The sequence below is a fragment of the Pteropus alecto genome, unplaced genomic scaffold, assembly GCF_000325575.1.
Source record: "Pteropus alecto unplaced genomic scaffold, ASM32557v1 scaffold131, whole genome shotgun sequence".
NCBI lineage: Eukaryota > Metazoa > Chordata > Mammalia > Chiroptera > Pteropodidae > Pteropus > Pteropus alecto.
In genome coordinates, this window is record NW_006434709.1 from 1,816,436 (window position 1) to 1,834,569 (window position 18,134).

At 46.3% G+C, this 18,134-nt stretch overlaps 1 protein-coding gene across 2 annotated transcripts in view; it reads left to right on the forward strand.

The window, feature by feature from the left end:
- TGFA (transforming growth factor alpha) overlaps positions 1-18,134 on the forward strand; it is a 93,129-nt gene that overhangs the window by 68,617 nt on the left and 6,378 nt on the right. The window contains exons 3-4 of one of the 2 annotated variants that reach the window (XM_006909509.3): positions 3,404-3,524; positions 15,375-15,524. In XM_006909509.3, coding sequence (XP_006909571.1) covers positions 3,404-3,524; positions 15,375-15,524 — 271 coding nt within the window. The remainder of the gene's footprint in view (positions 1-3,403; positions 3,525-15,374; positions 15,525-18,134) is intronic. The other variant, XM_015587640.2, reaches the window with a different exon arrangement.

Here is an 18,134-nt window from a genome sequence, read left to right on the forward strand (position 1 = left end):
AGAAGATAAAGAATAGGGAGAGTCGGGAGGGGAAAAGAGACGGAGGCTGAAAGACTCATTCTCTGAGAAGATGCTGGGAATTTAGGGGTTTCCTTGTAAAGGTCATTTTTAACTAAGTTACTGAGCAAATCCTCCACCTGTTGTGACCACCTACTCTGCCTGGATTTGTGAGGTGCTATCAGAATAGCACCTGGCACACAGTGCACAGTCAGAAAGTGGTGACCCCACTTCTCCCCCCTCCTCAGCCTTCCCCAGAGTCCCTTTGGTGAAGCTCCTGGGAACATCAGTAGGAATGGTCTTGTCTGTCTGGCCTGACCATGCTGCAGTGCGAGTTTTCTTTGCTGATTCTAGTGGTATCTGAGACAAACACCTTTAAGAGCCTATCTAACGAACTGTGTGCATTCTTGCTTAGACTGCAAGGGAGCGTAGAGCTGGATTTGCCACTCAGCTTCAGCACACACACGTGACTTTCTGATGCATGTCTTCGTTTATAACCTGATACCTGACTTCTTTGTTCTTTTCTATCGCTACCTTTATTTTCCTTTGCCCAGATCTCTCCATCCCTCTCTCGTTGTCTGTCTCTGTCTCTCTGTGTTTCATCCTCTCACTTCTCCCTCCCCTTCTCTGCCTCTCTCCATCTCTCTTCCTCTCTCCTTCTGTATTTCTGTCCCTCTCTCCTTCTCTTTATCACTTCCTGTTTGTGCATGTCTCTTCTCCCTCCCCACCCATCGCCCCACTCCCCACTCCCCCTGACACACACACACACACACACACCTTTTCCATTTGCATCCTCTTTTTATGGTACCCGTTTCTATAAAGCCTCTTCAAGTCATTTATGAGAAGAGGCAAAATATCTATGAATACATGAGACCATGACATTGAGTCTATCCCTCACCAGTCTTGTACAATAGTGTTCACAAAAGACAGATCCCAGAGTTTTTCTGTCAGTGTATTGCTGTTGACCCGACTCAGCTACCACAAAAGAACCTCAGCATGTTTCAGGCTTTAATGTCACACAGGAATTTGAAGAGCTAGAAGATGATCAGCTCCAAAAGGGATCCCTCTGGGACTTTTGTCTCTACCTTTTGTTTCCTGTGTAATATAAGCCTGAATCTCAAAAATTAGTGAACTGTCTGGAGGGCGAATGGTACTATGTATGAAATCTATCTCAATAAAACTGACTTTTAAAAATTCGCCTGGAAAGCGTGTCACACAGATTTCTGGGCCCCACCCCAAAGATCCTAATTCAGTAGGTCCGGTGCGAGGCCCATGAACTTGGCTTCCTAACAAGCTTCCAGGGGTGTGAAGCTGCTGGTCTACAGACCACACTTTGAGGAGCCCTGCTCTAAGCCCTGACAAGGGACTCCCTCTAACTGCTTGGAGGTGGTTGTCTAAATGGCCTTTTGTGGAGCTTATCAAAAGCCTTTTTCAAGGTCTAAATCAAATTAGATCCACTAGTCTCCAGCTCCTTCATCTTACCACGCTCGCTCCTTGACAGATTTAGTGAGCACAGAGGAGCCAGTTATGTGAACTACAGCGGACCCTTCCAGCGTTCACTGTCAGCGAATAAATAACCAAGCCTGTTCATTAACCACCCAGGCCTGGACTCACAGGTAACTAATCAACCAAGGCAGTTGGACCCCATGTCTTGGAAGCTGCTGCCAGATAGGAATACGCTGTCACCAGGAGGAAGGCCGGCCAGCAGCCCTACGTGGACATCTCCACCTGGCTTTGGGCTTCCTGTTGGTCGCCACATGTGAAAGTCGCTATTAAGAACTAAAGGAGACACTTGGACTTTTAGTCACACTGCACTGAATTTACGGAGGGAGAGGAAGACTATATACTATGATGGTCTTATCACATGTGAGAGTTCGTTAGCATCTTGGATTATCCGTGATAGTAATAGCAGCACGGACAGCTGAGTGAAATGTAAGAAGCAGTTTGTTGAGTACAGTACTGATCAAGTTTTGCCTTATTCAGCCTCAGAGCCACCCATGAGGCAGATAGATTTCCTGTCTTGTAGAGGTGGAAGCAGGCCGGAAAAGCTCAAGTACTTCCTCCAGGTGGCAGAGGGAAGATTCAAACCCATATCTGTCTGCCTCCGAAGTCCATGGTCGTAACCACTAAGTGCTCTCTTGCCTTCCGCATCAAGGATTTTATCGTATTTTTAGCTCTGCTTTTTCCACTAGGATTATGAGATTTCCAAACTTATGACACTTCTAGAAGTAATTCAGGAATAGCGAAGCAGCAATATGAGTTTAATATTCATTGGTGGTCTAGAACCCCACGATATGAAATGGTCTGCCTTTTCTCAAAAAGTTAAAACTCCAAAAATATGTTTTTTTCCAAAAGATAATTGAGAAAGACCCACTCCCCAAACGCCCAAAACAAACATAAGAAAACCTTTGGAAAGAAGCAATAGAAACTGTATCTGTCGTACTAACTTGAAATAGCTACCTACTGTGTCTCAAGTGTTATTTGGACAAAACAAGGCTATTGGAGTCTAATTAATAAATCCAAAGTGATGCCTTTTGTGCTGGTCAGCAGACCTGTTTGTGTGTTGTTCTTTACAGTGATCCCGGCTGGCTATTTCTATTTCTGTCTGAAAGCCAAGGAAGAAAAACCCTGAGCGGTTTGTTGACACCCCCAGCTCTTGAGAGTTATAGGTGTCAGGGCTGTGAGTAGGACTCCTCTCTGCCCCCCAGCTCCGTTCTCTTTCCCGCCCCCTTGGAGCTTTCCCAGTTCTGTCTGTGCTGCTCCAGGTGGACTTCTGTGCCTTAAGTCATCTTCATGACATGCTCATGCCATGCCCACCCCAGAGAAGCCCTGCTACCATTTTCATGTATATCCTTCCCAGACTTCTTCATATCTAAATTTCTGTTTGTTCATTTAAGTAGCATCATACTATCCAGATCATGCTGGAAATGTACCTATTTCACATACAATAACATATCATGAGCATCTTCTTGCATCACTACTTGTTCCTCCTCAGCGTCGGTTTCATGGTTACCTAGTACTCTTTTGTACTTCTTTTCCGGTTTCTTGCATTTAAAACAGATTTTTGTGAAAGCTATCTTTAAAAAATGGTCACTGTCACTTTGCGAAAGCAAAATCGCTTTGGAGTAGTAGGCTTTAAATAGTAAAATTGCTCTGGTATCTCTGACTCAGGGAATCTTTTGCAGAGGTGGTTTTGTTTCCTACAAAGGTAAATAAGTAAATAAAGTCCTGCTGGAAAGCACCCAATGCAGGAGTCTCCGGTAGAAAGTGAGTGAGAACTACGGAGGGGATGCTAGGAGGGACCAGAAATCCAGCCATCAGGGCTTCGCGCCTCCTGACTGGTGGGGGCCAGCAGGCGTGTTCTCCTGTGCCATGGATCTGAGCCAAATGTCTTTTCTCTCCCTAGCAGACCCGCCCATGGCCGCAGCTGTGGTGTCTTATTTTAATGACTGCCCGGATTCTCACAGTCAGTTTTGCTTCCACGGAACCTGCAGGTTTTTGGTGCAGGAGGACAAGCCAGCATGTGTGTAAGTGTCCCGTGGTGTCTGGGGGTTCTGGGGCTGGGGGTGGCTCAACAACCAATTGAAAGAGGATTTACCTCCACAAGGCATGCCAGAAACCCCTGAGACTCCTGGCACCTGACATGTTGGAGGATCCAAGCAGCAGGCTGAGGAATACCTGCTTCAGACTCAGCTAGTGAAAAATCCAGGTCCCAGGGCCCTTGCCCAGAGTCACTGAGGCAGAACTACGGGGGGCTGTAGCCTGGGGGGCTGCATTTTTAACAAGCACCTCAGGTGACTGTTGGGTCCAGCAAAGTCTGAAAATTCCTGGATTCAAGTTTAGTTCTTGAATTCGAGTTTAATACTTAAAATTTCTGGAGGGCAAGGCACTCAATTGGATGCTTAGAGTAGCCAGAGTCTCTAAGATGAGGTCTCTACCCTGTAGCAGTTTTACATGCAGCTAATAAAAAGCTGAAAGTGCATACAAAGAGTTGGTGTACATAGTGATAACAAAACAAGGAACAGCCTAGAAATAAGCATGCATGCCAGGGCAAAGTGGTTTCCACACCAGGCCGAGCGTGAGCCCCTGTGGCTTCTGAAAGTATAACTGAGCCCCACCTCGACCCCCTGAATCAGAATCTGCAGGAATGAGACCCAGGAGTCACATTAGTCAAGAGCCACCAGCCATGGTCAGCCAGACTGGGGAAGAAAGGCCCCTGAAGAGAGCTTCTGGGAACAGGTGTTGTGGTTTGGCTGGTGGGGAGAGCAGAGAGGTTACTCCAGGCCTGGAGTGTCGGGGACGTGCTGTTACAGGTCAGTGTAGCTACGGCAGGGAGGAGATGAGATCGGAATCAAAAGAGAGGCCAGAGCTTTTGTTGAAAGTGAGCCTTTATTCTGTAGGCAGTGAGAGCCATGTCGGTTTTGTAAAGCGATGTTTAAGAAAATTAATCTGTTCATAGTAAAAAGCTATTAGGTGGCCCTATACTTAACACTGGCACTATTGACATTTGGGGCTAGATAATTCTTTGTTGTTGGAGCCGTCCTGTGCTCTGAAGGGTGTTAGCAGCACCCCTGGCCTCAACCCACCAGATGCCAGTAGCACTACCACCCACAGTCATAATAAAATGTCTCCAGACATTGCCAGATGTCCCATGGGGTGTGGCAGAATCACCCCCTTCCCCCACTAAGAACCACTCATCTATATGAAGTTGCCATTCTTTGGGTCAAAAATGCTTGAAAGTCAGCAATTTCATGTAGTCCAACCTAATAGTACCAGTAAGTAACGCCATTAATAAAAACTAGCATTTATTGAGCTTTTGTTTCATGTTAGTCACCGCTCAAAGCACGGTCCATATGTTAACTCATAATCCTCAAAATGACCCCATGAAGTAGGCACAGAGAGGTCATGCCCAGGTTACATAGCAGAGTTTACATTCAAATCCAGACTGGCTCCTGCAACTGAGACCTTAACCATAATGCTCAAGGATATCGAAGGCTGGAGCCCAGGAGAGACTGGGGACCAAGAGGCCCTCCGGCAGAGGCAGTAGTGAGTAGGGCTTTCTTCTTCCTGAGGTGTGGCTGTGTGAGCCTGAGCAGGCCCCTTGTGGCACCTCCAAGCCTCAATTGGAGAGGCACACTGGCCACCTTCCTCCTTGGGGAAGGACTGTGTGAAGGTCCCAGGTCGTGTCTGCAGAGCTAAGAGCACTCTTCACCCCATAAATACAAAGCACAATGATAATAGTCATTATTCATGATTATCATTCTTGTTAAAACACACATAAGGGCCCCTGGGGGACTGATGGGTTGTTTTTGCTAGTAGCTGGGTCATTGTAGAAAAACACTGGCCCTGATGGAAGTGTTGCCTCAGCCCAGATATCAGGAAAGCTCCCGGTACAGCAGGCAGAAGGCAGTCTTCCCTCCAGCAGTGTCCAGGGCCGAGACTTCAGAAGGCCGCCGCTAGCCGTGCTCTTTGAAGAGAGATGACAAGTCTTTGCCGAGTTCCGATAAATTGTGTCCAAAGCTCACTTTTTTCTCCTCAGGGGACTTCCCCACCAGATCAGGGACTGGTGTGAACTTTCTGAGAGCTGGCATCCTCCAGCCTGGGTCAGCAGATGAGCCAAAGCAATAACCTCATCAGTGGCCGAATCCCCCCATCGCTGTGGGGAGCTTTGTCAGCTGGGATCCCAAGCTCTGCTCTTGGCTCACAGAGACACTTGACCATCACATATACACATCGTTACATTTCTATAATCAGGATAACTGGTGATCTCGCCTCCATTCACATAATAAATATTACTATTAGAAATAATCTCTCAGTAAAAGCTGTCGCTTTGTGCCAGGCACAGCCCCCAACACCCCACATAATGTGGCTCAGAGTCCTCACAGCTCCAGCTCCCCTCTCAAGTAGGGATTCTCGCCCTTATTATGTAAATGAGAAAACGAAGCCAGCTCAGAGAAGTTAAGCAACTTGCCCAGAGTCCCAGAGCTAGTAAATGGAAGAGCAGGGATTCAGTCCAATCAATTCCAACCCCAAAATCCATTCTCAGCTACTGCCCCAGAGAGCACGCTACTTCAACCTCACAAAGTTCATCTCAAATCACTAAGCTCTTTGGTTTCCAGGGAAGGTATTGGCAGCTTTTCCCTGGAGGTAAACCTTCCTCCAGAGAAGGTCAGGGTCATTCCCAAGCTCACTGCCCTAACCAAAGACTCTAAGGAGTCCTTCCTGTGAGGCCAGTCCAGGATCTATGGACATAGTCAAGACAGTTTTACAGTTTAGAAAAGCCGATCATCTGTGGGGAAGCACGGCCATGCAAGCAATTACCACCTCTGTCCCTCTATTTCCCCCACTGGATCTTGGTGGCATTCAGCCCACAGACATGTTTTGTGTGGAGGTAAATGAAAATCCACATTGTTCTTGGGTGGTAAGTTAGTTGTCAGCATTTTGGACGTCAGGTTTCACATCTCCAGGCAGAGGCCCACCTTCTCTTGAACACAGAGCGTGCCCGCTCCAGTTTTCACCTCTCTCCACTGCTCTCCGACACTGAAGCCAATATTGGTCCCCAGTCATCCCGCTGCCTCCTCTGTTCTGCTTACACCAGCCCACTTTGCTCACGTCTGCTGCTCCATGAGCTTATAAGTGTAGTGAGGACAGGACCATACCTTATACCTGCTGTATTTATAGTACCTAGAAAAACGTTCTAATTAATTCCTACTAGACCAGAAAGTCTGTGCAAAGAAAGCAGAACATTCTGTCCCCGCTTTTAAGACCCGCCCAGCTTTGGGGAGCTGACACAAACATTCTGGCCAATAAAACTGACATCGCTGAGGTAAGGCCTTGTCTGTCACAGCCTCATAAAGAAGCCCCACAGCGACCCTAGATTATAGTATCAAAAAGGAGCGCTCTTTCTAAAATCCTGTTATCTTTAAGCTTTATTCTCCATAAGAACCATAGTCTTTAGATTCCCAGAAAACCTGAAATGACATCTCACACTAAAATATGAGGTCAAGAAAAAAAGTCAAAACAGGTAACTAGTCAGATAGGCCAAGGTAGTAAAAACTGTCCTTAAACATTTATGCCACAGACGAACCCTAGCTTGTATTTTACATCTCCCTTCAATAAAACCCTGCTAGTACTCAGCTATACCAGGAAACAAATGGGAAAAGAATTTCCAAAGACAGTAAAGCCATAGAGATGCAAGCTTAGGACTCACACACCATGTTTTCCCCGAGGCAGATTCCACATTATTGGTCTGCTGCCTGCAGAAGCCTTCAAACAAAAGAAAACAGTTGAAGAAAGCCACCCAAGCAACGAGTTTTAAGGGTTCCAGTGTTGGCAGCCGGTGGCAACTAGTTTGAAGTTTCTCACCTGTCCAAAATGCTCCTCCGTGACTGAACTCCCTGACTTAACTTTCCCACAGCAAAGTGTGAAAACAAATTACTGCCAGCCAAGGAAAACATTCCACATGGCCCTGGCCACAGGACATTCCGATGAGGTCTGAACAGAGTCAAATCAGAGAGAAGGGACCGCTGTCGGCGTGCCGGCGGGCTGCCTGCATGACCAGGGACACACCTCCCAAGAGATTAGGATAGACAGGTTTGCTTGTTGGAGCTTGAGCTACTTAATGTAGGTCTCCTCTCACCTCAACAACCAGCAGGTGGTAGGGCCCCGGGGTTAAGAAGTTATGACATCACCACCATCCACATGTCTGGAGAAAGTACATGTCCTCATTCCCTTTCTCTCTTCCCCCACGAGAAGCAGATACTGAGGGTCACATACTAGGCAGGATAATGCAGCAGTAAAAGGCACAGATCTGGAGGTCAGATGGACCTGAGTCTTTTCATCTTAACAGGTGACTTAGCCCCGTTAAGCCTCAGTTTCTTTGTTTATAAAATGGGGACGCTAGTACTTCGTAGGATTGTAATGAGGACCCAGGGACCATAATGCATGTAGAGCTGTTGCTGTTCAAGACGAGAGCTACCAGACAGGCAGGGCTATTTAAATTAATTCATTTAATTCATTAAAATTCAGTTTCTCGGTCTCACTACTATATTTGAAATACACAATACCTCTAAGTGGCTCGTGGCTTCTGTATTAGACAGCATAAATATAAACAATTTCCATCATCACAAAGTTCTATTAGACGGCACTGGAGGACATTCAAGCCCAGTTCCCAACAGAGAGTAAGAGCAGTTGTCATCAGCACCGTCCCCATTGTGATCAGCTCATTGTTACCATCACCATGGCTGAAGGACTGGTAAGGGTCTGCTGAAAGAAGCAGTGGAAGTCTGGTAGACCGTGGAACCTGGGACTCCCATAAGTCTCCGGATGAGAGCTGCAAAGGAGCCCTGACTCCATTCAGCCCACTCCTCCCCCAGCCCCAGTAGCAGAGAGGCTATAGGACTTGGCAAATTCAATTCTTAAGAGGCCAAGAATAGGTGAGTCCAATACAGGTGTCCTTGGGCTCAGGGGCCCACTCCTACCCCAGCCCTGTGAGTTTTCTCCATATTAAAAGGCAAGTTGGTAGAAACATATTTCCAAGGCCCTTGGCCGTTGGTCAACTTGGTCCTTGGCCTCTATATTAAAACCTTTATTTTGGGACCTATGCCAAAAGACTTGGCTAAAAATCAGAGCATTAACCTCCTGCCGGAGAGTACATCATTGTTTATGAAGACAGTGTCTCTCTAGAGCCTTAAGAATGCCCCCATCCTTTTATTTACATTTTTAGCACTTCCTTTGTGTCAGGCACATCACAAGATATTAACACATTTAGGATTCATAACAACTCTGTGAGCTAAGTTTTATTACCATCACGTTTTAAAGTTGCAGAATCAGTGGCACAGAGAGGTTAAGTAATTTGCTCAAAGTCACACAGACATTAAGCGGGGAATGAGATTTGAACCCGTGCCAATTTGGCTCCAAAGTCTGTACCATATCGTGCCCACTTGTGAGATCCTATTCTGAGAAATAATCTCAAATGCAAACAGATGTGCACACAAAGATAATCACCTAGCATTATCTCAAAATTAGATCAGCCGAAATGGTAAGGGTTCGGTGAAACAAACCATGTACAACCATTTTAAATGGCTTTTGCAAAGTTTTCTAATGACATAGTAAAATGGCAAAGAGATGTTAAATGAGAAATTCATATACAATTGTGGGGGAAAACCCCATATCTTAACTATGTTAAAAACTAGAAATAGTGTGGAAGGAAACATCAATCAGACTGCCATTTGAGGAGGTAGGGTACGCAACAATGTGGCTTTCTTTTTTTTTTCTGTTTATTATAATTTATGTACTTTACAATTTGCTTAGAAACATTCCTTTTCTAGTTGGTAAAATTTTTTCTTAAAAAAATTTTTTTAAAAACACAGTTCTACATACATTATTATATTTTTTTAAAATTTAAAAATGTTGCTAAAAGCCAGGTTCAAAAGGGACGTAAGGGAAAACTGAGCAACTGGACAGGACTAGACCTTGAAGCAAAAGGCGTTATCACAGATCATTTAATTCTTCTTAAAACATACCAACAGTCACAAAGTTTGTTCCTAAGAAAAGCACCAAAGCAACCTCCAGATTTAATCAGTAACAAAAATGAAAAGGCCTCAGGGACCCCCCTGGCTAGAGCATATGGCCTTTTATCTCCAGCCAGGATGGCTCCTTTTGCAGGTCAGACCTCCTCCTCAGGCTCCTGTGCTACATTTTCTTTCTTAGGCACATCTTTCCTTTTGGTTCATATTTTGGGAAAATAGCCTGAATGTGATTCCAGAGCCTCATATTCAGCATCATGAAGACAAAACAGCATTCCAGAACCTCATGTTTGGCAAAACCCCTTCTAGACAGATGAAATTGAATGGTCGAATGATATTTTTTGAAAGTTCGGTCTTATATATTTCCCATTCCCCTTTGTGATAGATAAAATAACTCCTGTTTTGTTCAGATTTCTTTCTTAAACAGGGTGCAACATCTTCTGTTTCTCTTGCCTTTGATATGAGGGGGCACATTTTACAGCCAGCACCTGGGAAATGCCCAGAAAGAGAATGGGAAGGAGAAAAGGAGGAGAAAGGAAAAGGAGAAGTGGTAGATTTTGAATTGTTGGCCCTTGATTTTGTGCACTTAAACGATAGTTCTGCCTTTGTGGATCTCAGGCCTGACTGCACATTAGAATTACCTAGGTGCCCAGAGAAATGAGATCGTCGTCTCCCAGGGTATGACCTTGACCCTGGCATTTTCCAAAGCTTCCCAGGTAATTCTAATGTGCAGCCAGGTGGGAACCAGTGCCTACCTGAGGTAAAGGAGAGGACGGCAGCTGAGCCAAGTGCAATTCACTTGTGACCAGGTGAGGTGACTCTTCCCTTTCTTGTGTAACTTATACCTAAAATAATCAGCATAATTAAGTCTAATATTAGTAGAAGCTTGGGATGTTAAAAAGAAAGTATCAAAGTTTCTTTTTCCCGTATCATGAGAAGCAACTGGGACACATCTCCATTATTATCAATGATTGGAGTGGAGAAAGGATCTCCCTACACCCCAAGGCCAGAAAGTACAAATTGTGCTTCTTAATTCTGGCTTCCCAGTAGAATCATCTGGGATTTTTAAAAATACTAATGCTCAGGTCTAACGCCCAGAGATTCTGATTTAGTCAGTCTAGGGCATGACCTGGGTATCAGAATTTCTTTTCAATCTTCCTAGGCGATTCCAATAGGCAGCCAGAGTTGATATCACTGGTAAACCCTACATGGTGGCTGTCAACTTTGCCTTCATGAGAATTCCCTTTAGCCTTTTCTTTAAAACACCCAGTCCTCATTTTCAGAGTGATTTTGATCTGGGTGGTCTTGGGGGAAAGCCCAAGCACCTGGACCACAAGCTGTCCTGCCTCACAGCTGCAGCTAGGCTGCTTGGGACTAAGATTCCCTGTTCTCGGAGCTCATCTAGGGCATGACCTGGATCTCACCTATTAGGCAGCAGCCCAGGTGCCTCCTGAGCCTCACTGGGAAAGTTTCCATTCAGAAATATGTTGGGCTTCCTAATTCAGTATGACTAAATTTGAGTACAGCTGACCTTTGATCAATGTGGGGGGTAGAGGCACCAACGCCCAAACTCCAAGAGTCCAAAATCCAATTATAACTTTTGATTCCCCAAACGTGTAGTTGCCTCTTGGTATCCACAGGGGATGCGTCCCCTTGAAGATACAAAGTCCTGTGGATGCTCAAGCCCCATATAAAATGCCATATATCAGTGCCTATGGTCAGCCCTCCACATCTGTGGACTCCCAACCAGGGATCAAAAAAATACAGGTATTTATTGAAAAAAATTCAAATGTAAGTGGACCCGCATAGTTCAAACCCATATTGTTCAAAGGTCAGCTGTATTTTCAGCTGTGACACTAAGGTGACAGAGGCATTCTTCTTAACACGAAGACTTGCCTAAAAGGCAAGACTGCTGCCGGGGGCAGTTCTGAGGCTGGGCTGGTTGTAAAGGACCCAGTGTACACAAATGGGGAATGTTCCTCTAATAGGAAGAACATGGAAAGTCAGCAGATTGTGACCCAGCCCAGGAGGTTGTCTTTCTCAGTGAGTTAAGACAGCACTGGGGCATCTTTGCCACCTGCCACACCCATAGCAGGGCGATCTCTTGATGGGGCAGTCAGCAAAGCAGCCCGTCTTTCTTTTTGCTATGAGGTTTGTGAGTTTGTCATTGAATCGCTGTCCCAAAGTATCACCCAAACCAGTTTGCATTACCCCAGAAAGGTAACCTTCATGGTTGAGAGCATTAGTATTTAAACCTCTAGAAGCTCCCATTTCCTAATCTGTAAGACAAGGTAAAAACAGCCCTGACCTCACATGCACTGTGATTGTTGGGATTAAAAGAGGTAACTCATGTAGGAGTTTAGCACAGTGCCTTTCATAAATAGTAGGTGCTGTAATTAGCACCTGGCTGCCACTCTTTTATTTAAATGGGATTTCTCAGAGTCCCAGCATTGATTTGTTAATTCTTAGGGTTTTCAGAACCAAGTGGCTATGGAGGTGTCAGAATCTGTCTCTCCCAGGGCCTGCAGGTTAGAATGGGAACATTTCAAACTCACCCTCCTATAACCTGGCCCTTTCACAAATATTTGTGTAAATCCTCATCACACTACCCTTCTCCAGGAGGCAGCAGCACTAACACTGTCTACAAGAAGTCTAGTTGGCTCAGCTGCAGCTCCTGGTTAGAAATCTAACACTTTACCTCAAAGCCCAGGCTCCCCAGCCTACTCTGCTCAGTGGCTCACCAGTTTTTGTAGAGATAGGTCTTGCCCACAGGAGCATGGAAGCTGACCTACAGTGAGGCTGGTGCAAGGGCAGTCAGAGAGGTGGGCATAGCCCTGAAGACGTTCAGAAGAGGAAGAGAGTTTGGGGAGATCCATGGAAAGAGCTGTAGAACACCGAGTAGATGGACGACGGGGCCAATGAGTGGGTCTGTAACTTACACATTTTTATAGAATATGGTCTTTGAGATGGAGTCTGAGGAGGAGAGTGAGGAATAATATTCTAGGCAGAGAAGGTAACAGGAGTTGAGATGGTCAAGTAAAGGGTAGTCATTTATTCATTAGGCCAGTGTGTTCTGAGTGCCTGTATGCTGGGCATGAATTTATTTGACATTGGGCTAGTGGGGAGGGGAGACAGCTTGGGTTAACTGGAACCTTGGTGATGGGTGATAAAGTGGAGGGGGTGGGTTAGGGCCCTGCAGAGAGAGGGTGTCAGATACCAAATAGAGAAAGCCCAAAACTCAAGTGGGAGCCATTTGGGTGCAAGGTCAAAACTTTGAGCATTGCTGGAGAAGTAACCCTCTGCAGAGTTTTCTTCAGACACCAACGGCTTAGATTTATGAGTCACCTACGCCTGCTGCTTATTGCCTCTCAAACTCTAGTCCCGTCCACTGACAGCTTCCACCTAGTGGGAAGGGGTGGGTTTTCAACCTACAGGGTCAACTGGTTCTTGACCCTTGCCTTCACATAATTTTGTTATTAAAACCAAACAAAAACAAAATCTGCCCCTGTCCCATAGCCCCTCAGTCTTCTCCATCCCAGCCCAAGTCTGTGAGAGCCAGGGTCCTTATTCAGAATTCTGTGATCCAGATCCTTTTTCAAGAAGAGTCTTCTTGCCAGAGATCTCTCCTCTTTTGCTCTATTTCTCCTCTGGGGTCTGCTCTCTTCCCCTCAGGTCTGTAGAGGACCCTGCATGGCATTTTTCATCCTAGTTGACCTTCAGCTTCCTTACTTACCAAGCCCTGCAAACTCTTTGCACTCTAATCGAACCTAAAACCTCAAACCTCTTTTACCCTATCAAGATCGGTGGCTGAACCAAAAGCTAGATTTGATCAAGAGCCTAACGTGTATAACATTCTTATTCCAACTCATTGAGTGTGCAAGGGAAGCAGCCTGGAGTGTGAGCGAGAACCCGGACCCTGGGGTCAGCAGTCCTGGGTATGAATTTCTCTCTCTTCCCTGGCAGCCAAATGACTTGATTTTTCTGTGCAAGGATTAAATGAGAAAAGATATGCTAAATATAAAATAGCTCTTAACAGAAAAGCAGGTGCCTGAATTCAAACTAAAAAATACCTTTGTATGAAGTACATAACAACTGCTTTGGGATAAAGAACGCCAGTGAAAGACTTTTCCATTAAGTGGTGTTAAAGACAGAAGCTTGTATGCTCTGGTATCCTAGGTTGTAGCATTAAGCAGAAGTTTTTTCAGTATCTGTTTGCCATAAATCTTAAACCCATGTGGTACCTGTTCCTTTAACATTAAAACGATTAAATATTTGTTAACATTGAGCAAGACTTATGCTCCAGGAGAATATACTGTATAGTAAATCCTCAACTTAACGTCTTCATAGATAGGCTCTGGGAATTTACACAAAATTACTTAAAAGGGAACCAGTTTTATCATAGGCTAATTGGTAAAAGCAAGAGTTACTGTTCCTATAGCATCTCATCAACATTATAATGAAACATTTTAACAAAACAAGATTATAATGAAACAGCATTATAACGAAACAACAACGGTATTGCATTCTGTTATTCGAGGATTGCTGCATTTACCCTGTGGCTCCAAGTACCCTGCTGGCATCTGGGGTCTGGCTGCTCAGGAGCAGAGGTTTAGGGGAACCACAAATGCAATGCCCTGGGGCTGCTCTGGCACATAGAAGGCACACCAGGACTCTTAATCCCTTTCATTTTTCCTTGTTCCTCAAAGGCCTTTTAATGTAAAAGTGAATGTGACAGGCTGGCTACTTCATCAAAAGGTAGATTCTTTAAAAAAAAAAAAAAGAAGTTTGGCTATCATTGCCATGTCTGGGGGGGTGGGGGCAGAACAAAACTTTAAACACAGTAAGTGATGTTTGGGGCAAGGCTGCTCCTATGGGAAGCCCCCTGTGGGGAGGAAGTTTCCCCACCTGAGAAGGCAGTGGTGATCAAACATTTTCGTCACAATTAAAGTCACCCCAAACAAAGGGGGTGGGAAATGCCTGCATCAGAAATGGGCATCACTTCCTTATGGCTAGAACATGTCCTAGGGAGTCATGTGAGAACCACTATGCCTGCCTCAGAATGGAGTGGGGGCTGGAGTGAGATGGAAGAAGTCACATCAGCCTTCAGCTTCAGCACATAGATGGCTGTTACTGAAATGATTGATGCCAACGCGCTTCTGAATAGTAGCAACACCAGTAACAACAGCAGCTCATATTGGCATTGCCCTTTGAAGGCTACACGCAGCTCACGAACATGACCTCTTTCAGCCCTTACTAATCCTCTGGTGGAAGGAGACCAGGTATTGTTAGAAATGAGGACTAGGGTTCACAGGAGCTCAGGGGCTTCTCAGGTCCTACAATTACCAGTTAGTGGTGCTAGACCCCACTGCAGTACATGCCCCATGCGCTGAGCCACCAGGTAAATGCTTATAGAACTAATTAAACTTGAAGAAGGTAAAGCAAGCCACAGCCTATCTCCTCCTGGTTTAATGTGTTTTCATAAGTTTATCATTGGAAACTCTGAATACACAGATTTGGTTTTAAAATAACCTGGATTTTTATGATAAATGAATTCGGTGTCATAAACACATTTGCTGCCTCCTTTATTTCCCCAAGAGCTGGCTCAGTAACAATAATAATGAAGTGCTTCTACAGCACCTTTCATCCACACGTGATAAAGCTGATTAGTTATCCTTCCTTCTCTCAGCAAGAGGTGCCTGTGCATGGAAGTGGGAGTGATTTTACTGACTTGGAGGGGTCCCTTTGGGCTTTCGCTAGGGCTTTGGGTTCCTGCAGCCCAGCCTTCCCTGGGGAGTTGTGGGAACAAGACCTTCTGCCAGAAGACTGTGCTGATGTCCCTTTCTTTTCCAGCTGCCATTCTGGGTACGTCGGAGCGCGCTGTGAGCACGCGGACCTCCTGGCTGTGGTGGCCTCCAGCCAGAAGAAGCAGGCCATCACTGCCTTAGTGGTGGTCTCCATTGTGGCCCTGGCTGGCCTCATCATCACGTGTGTACTGATTCAGTGAGTATTTGCCACTCCTAAGTCGGGTCTCCCACCCCCTGCCCTCCCAGGGACATCTGCAGCTTGCCCAGCTAACAAGGCCACCTCAGCACTATTGCGATGATGCGCGACTGGTGTCAGCTAAGCCAAGAGGAACTTCAGTGACAGCCGAGCTGTGACAGGTCACACACCCTGGGAGGGTCCCAGCAGTGGGTCTATGCCCTGCTGGAAGCCAGTGTAGAACAAAGACTCTCTCTCCCTCCCCATTGTTGGGTTGGAGCTTTCATTTTTTCATGATGGGGACATATGGGTGCTCCAGAGTAAACTGGAAAGAGCTCCCAGGCTCCTTTGGGTGGGAACAGAAGTGCTTTCTCTCTGCAGAAGGCATTTTGCAAATCTTAAAGCCACATAGAAGGCCACTGTTGCTATTATGACAGGCTAATGACAACCCTTCCTCTTTCTTCACTTCTCTGCCCTCCTCATCCCCCAAAATTCAGTTTATGCTTTGCATCTTCCAGGAAGCCTTCCTGAGCCCAGACCAACAGGGACTGTTTTTGGATGTTTCTTAGCCTTGTTTGCTTGCACATATCTTCCAACTAGACTGCTCTGCAAAGGGAGAAACCCCAGGGATGCATTCCAAGCATCTAGCCAGATTCATTCCCTGGAAATACCTGGAGATGTCTAAGTCACAGAGCAAGGCCTCAGAGAAATGTATACCTAATTAGATATGCCCAAGGAATTCACAGAACAGCTAAAGGCAGCCTGGAGTTTAGTGGATTAACTCATGGTGGAGATAGTAAGTGGATGGGTCATTCTGGCAAAGGCTAGAGTAAACAGCTGCGTGTTAATGCAGGAAACCAGACTTTAACCCTAGGATTTTGGACAGATAAATAAGAGTCTCTGTTGACAGTAGCCACAACCTGCTCATGTCCTTCTCCTGGAACAGCCAGCTTTAAGTGGGGAGAGATGGGTCTAATTGGGGCTGGCCTTTCCTCTCCAAACAGTATCTGTTCCACTCCCTTGTGTTTGGGGAAGACATGTTTGCAGGTATTGGACAAGCAGCCCTAGTTCAGGCTGGGGCAGAGCCTCAGGTTCATGAAGACCTTCCCTGGGGAGATAGTGGCAGCCTAATGGACCACTGGCTTCAATTTTCATGTCTGGCTAGCATTCTGTGCTAACCCATCACTTCCATAGTCCTATTTCTATGGCTAAGAGGGTCCTAGAGCCTTAGGAACAAGACCAGGTGCCCACATGGGCCTCCCCAGATAGACTTAAAAGCTAATTTTCACCAGATTCTCTGGAAACTAGAACAAACGAGGCTACCTGGACAACCTCTTTTATTCCCAGGGAGACAACCAGCCCCACCTCCCCTCTGACCTAGCCCATCCTTGCCAGATACCAAATTCAGAATCTGAGCCAAAGACTAAGCCCTCATCCCCACTAGGCTGCTGGTTGCCTGGGCAGGTGACCCCCCTCAGTTGCAGAGTTGGTTGGGACCAACTGATCTCATGCCAGAGAGATCCAGAGGCCTTGATCCCACAGCCCTTTGGATGCTCACGGTTGAGACATGGCGGAGGCAAGCCCACCTGGCTAACTGACTGCAGACAGCAGTCACTGACAGATCTGGAATCAAGGCCTCTAGATCCCTCCAGCATGGGATGAGCTAGGCCCAACCTGGACTGCACAACTCAGCAGGTAATCTTGCCAGGCAGACTGCTATGGCCACCCATGGCAAAAGCAAGTTGAGCAGAAATGTTGCAAGGCCCCTCCTCAGCTCTGCTGCCCAAAGACTCAGGGGCCCTGGGAACCTTTCCAGGGTTGGGATGGGGATCGTGAATTGCCACCAGGCACCAAGAGGGAAGGAAGTCCAGCAACAAGCTTGTTTCCTCATCTGTTCTCGGGCTCCTGTCAGCCAGGAGACCCTCCTGGCCCCAGTCAGCAGATGCATTGATTACATATCCATTAAGGTTGGAAGGAGTAGAAATATTCTCCCACGGCATCCCAAGAAAAACATCAGTGTCTCTAGGTAATGAATGACAACTCAGTGCTTCCTTCTCTGACCTTCTTTTGAGTTCTCTGGTTCTCTTTTCCATGCTAACTCTGTAAACTCTTCTTTCCTGCCCATAGAGGGAGGCAGGAATGTTCATAACTTGAATGCTTCAGGACCCTGAGTAACACACGCTTACCAGGAGGTTGGATTTGCTGCAACTAGAGAATGCTAGTCAGTCCTTGGGAAAGGATTCAAAGCCACTGAGATCCATGACTCATTCTCTCGTCCTTTCCATGGGTCAGTTCAGCCTATCCACGGTCCCTGCTTTGTTGCTAGCAGTGCCTCATGGAAGACCCCCCTCCCAAGCCCTCACAGCCCTACCAGCCTGAGGTCCTGACAACAGTTCTGAGACTATTACTACACTTATGCAGTTGCCCAACTGCTGCTTTATGGAGCAAGCAGCTGGGTGGGTGACCAGGCCCCTCTGACATCCGGGAAAGGTGGAGCCAGGGTGCCCTGAGCAGAGCACCACAAAAGGGGCTGGTACTTGGAAGTGGCCAGCTGGTTCTTTTGTTGTTGGCCAGCATTTGCTTTAAAGACCACCACTCAGTAAGGCCCTCAGTTCCCTGATGTGTCTGTCC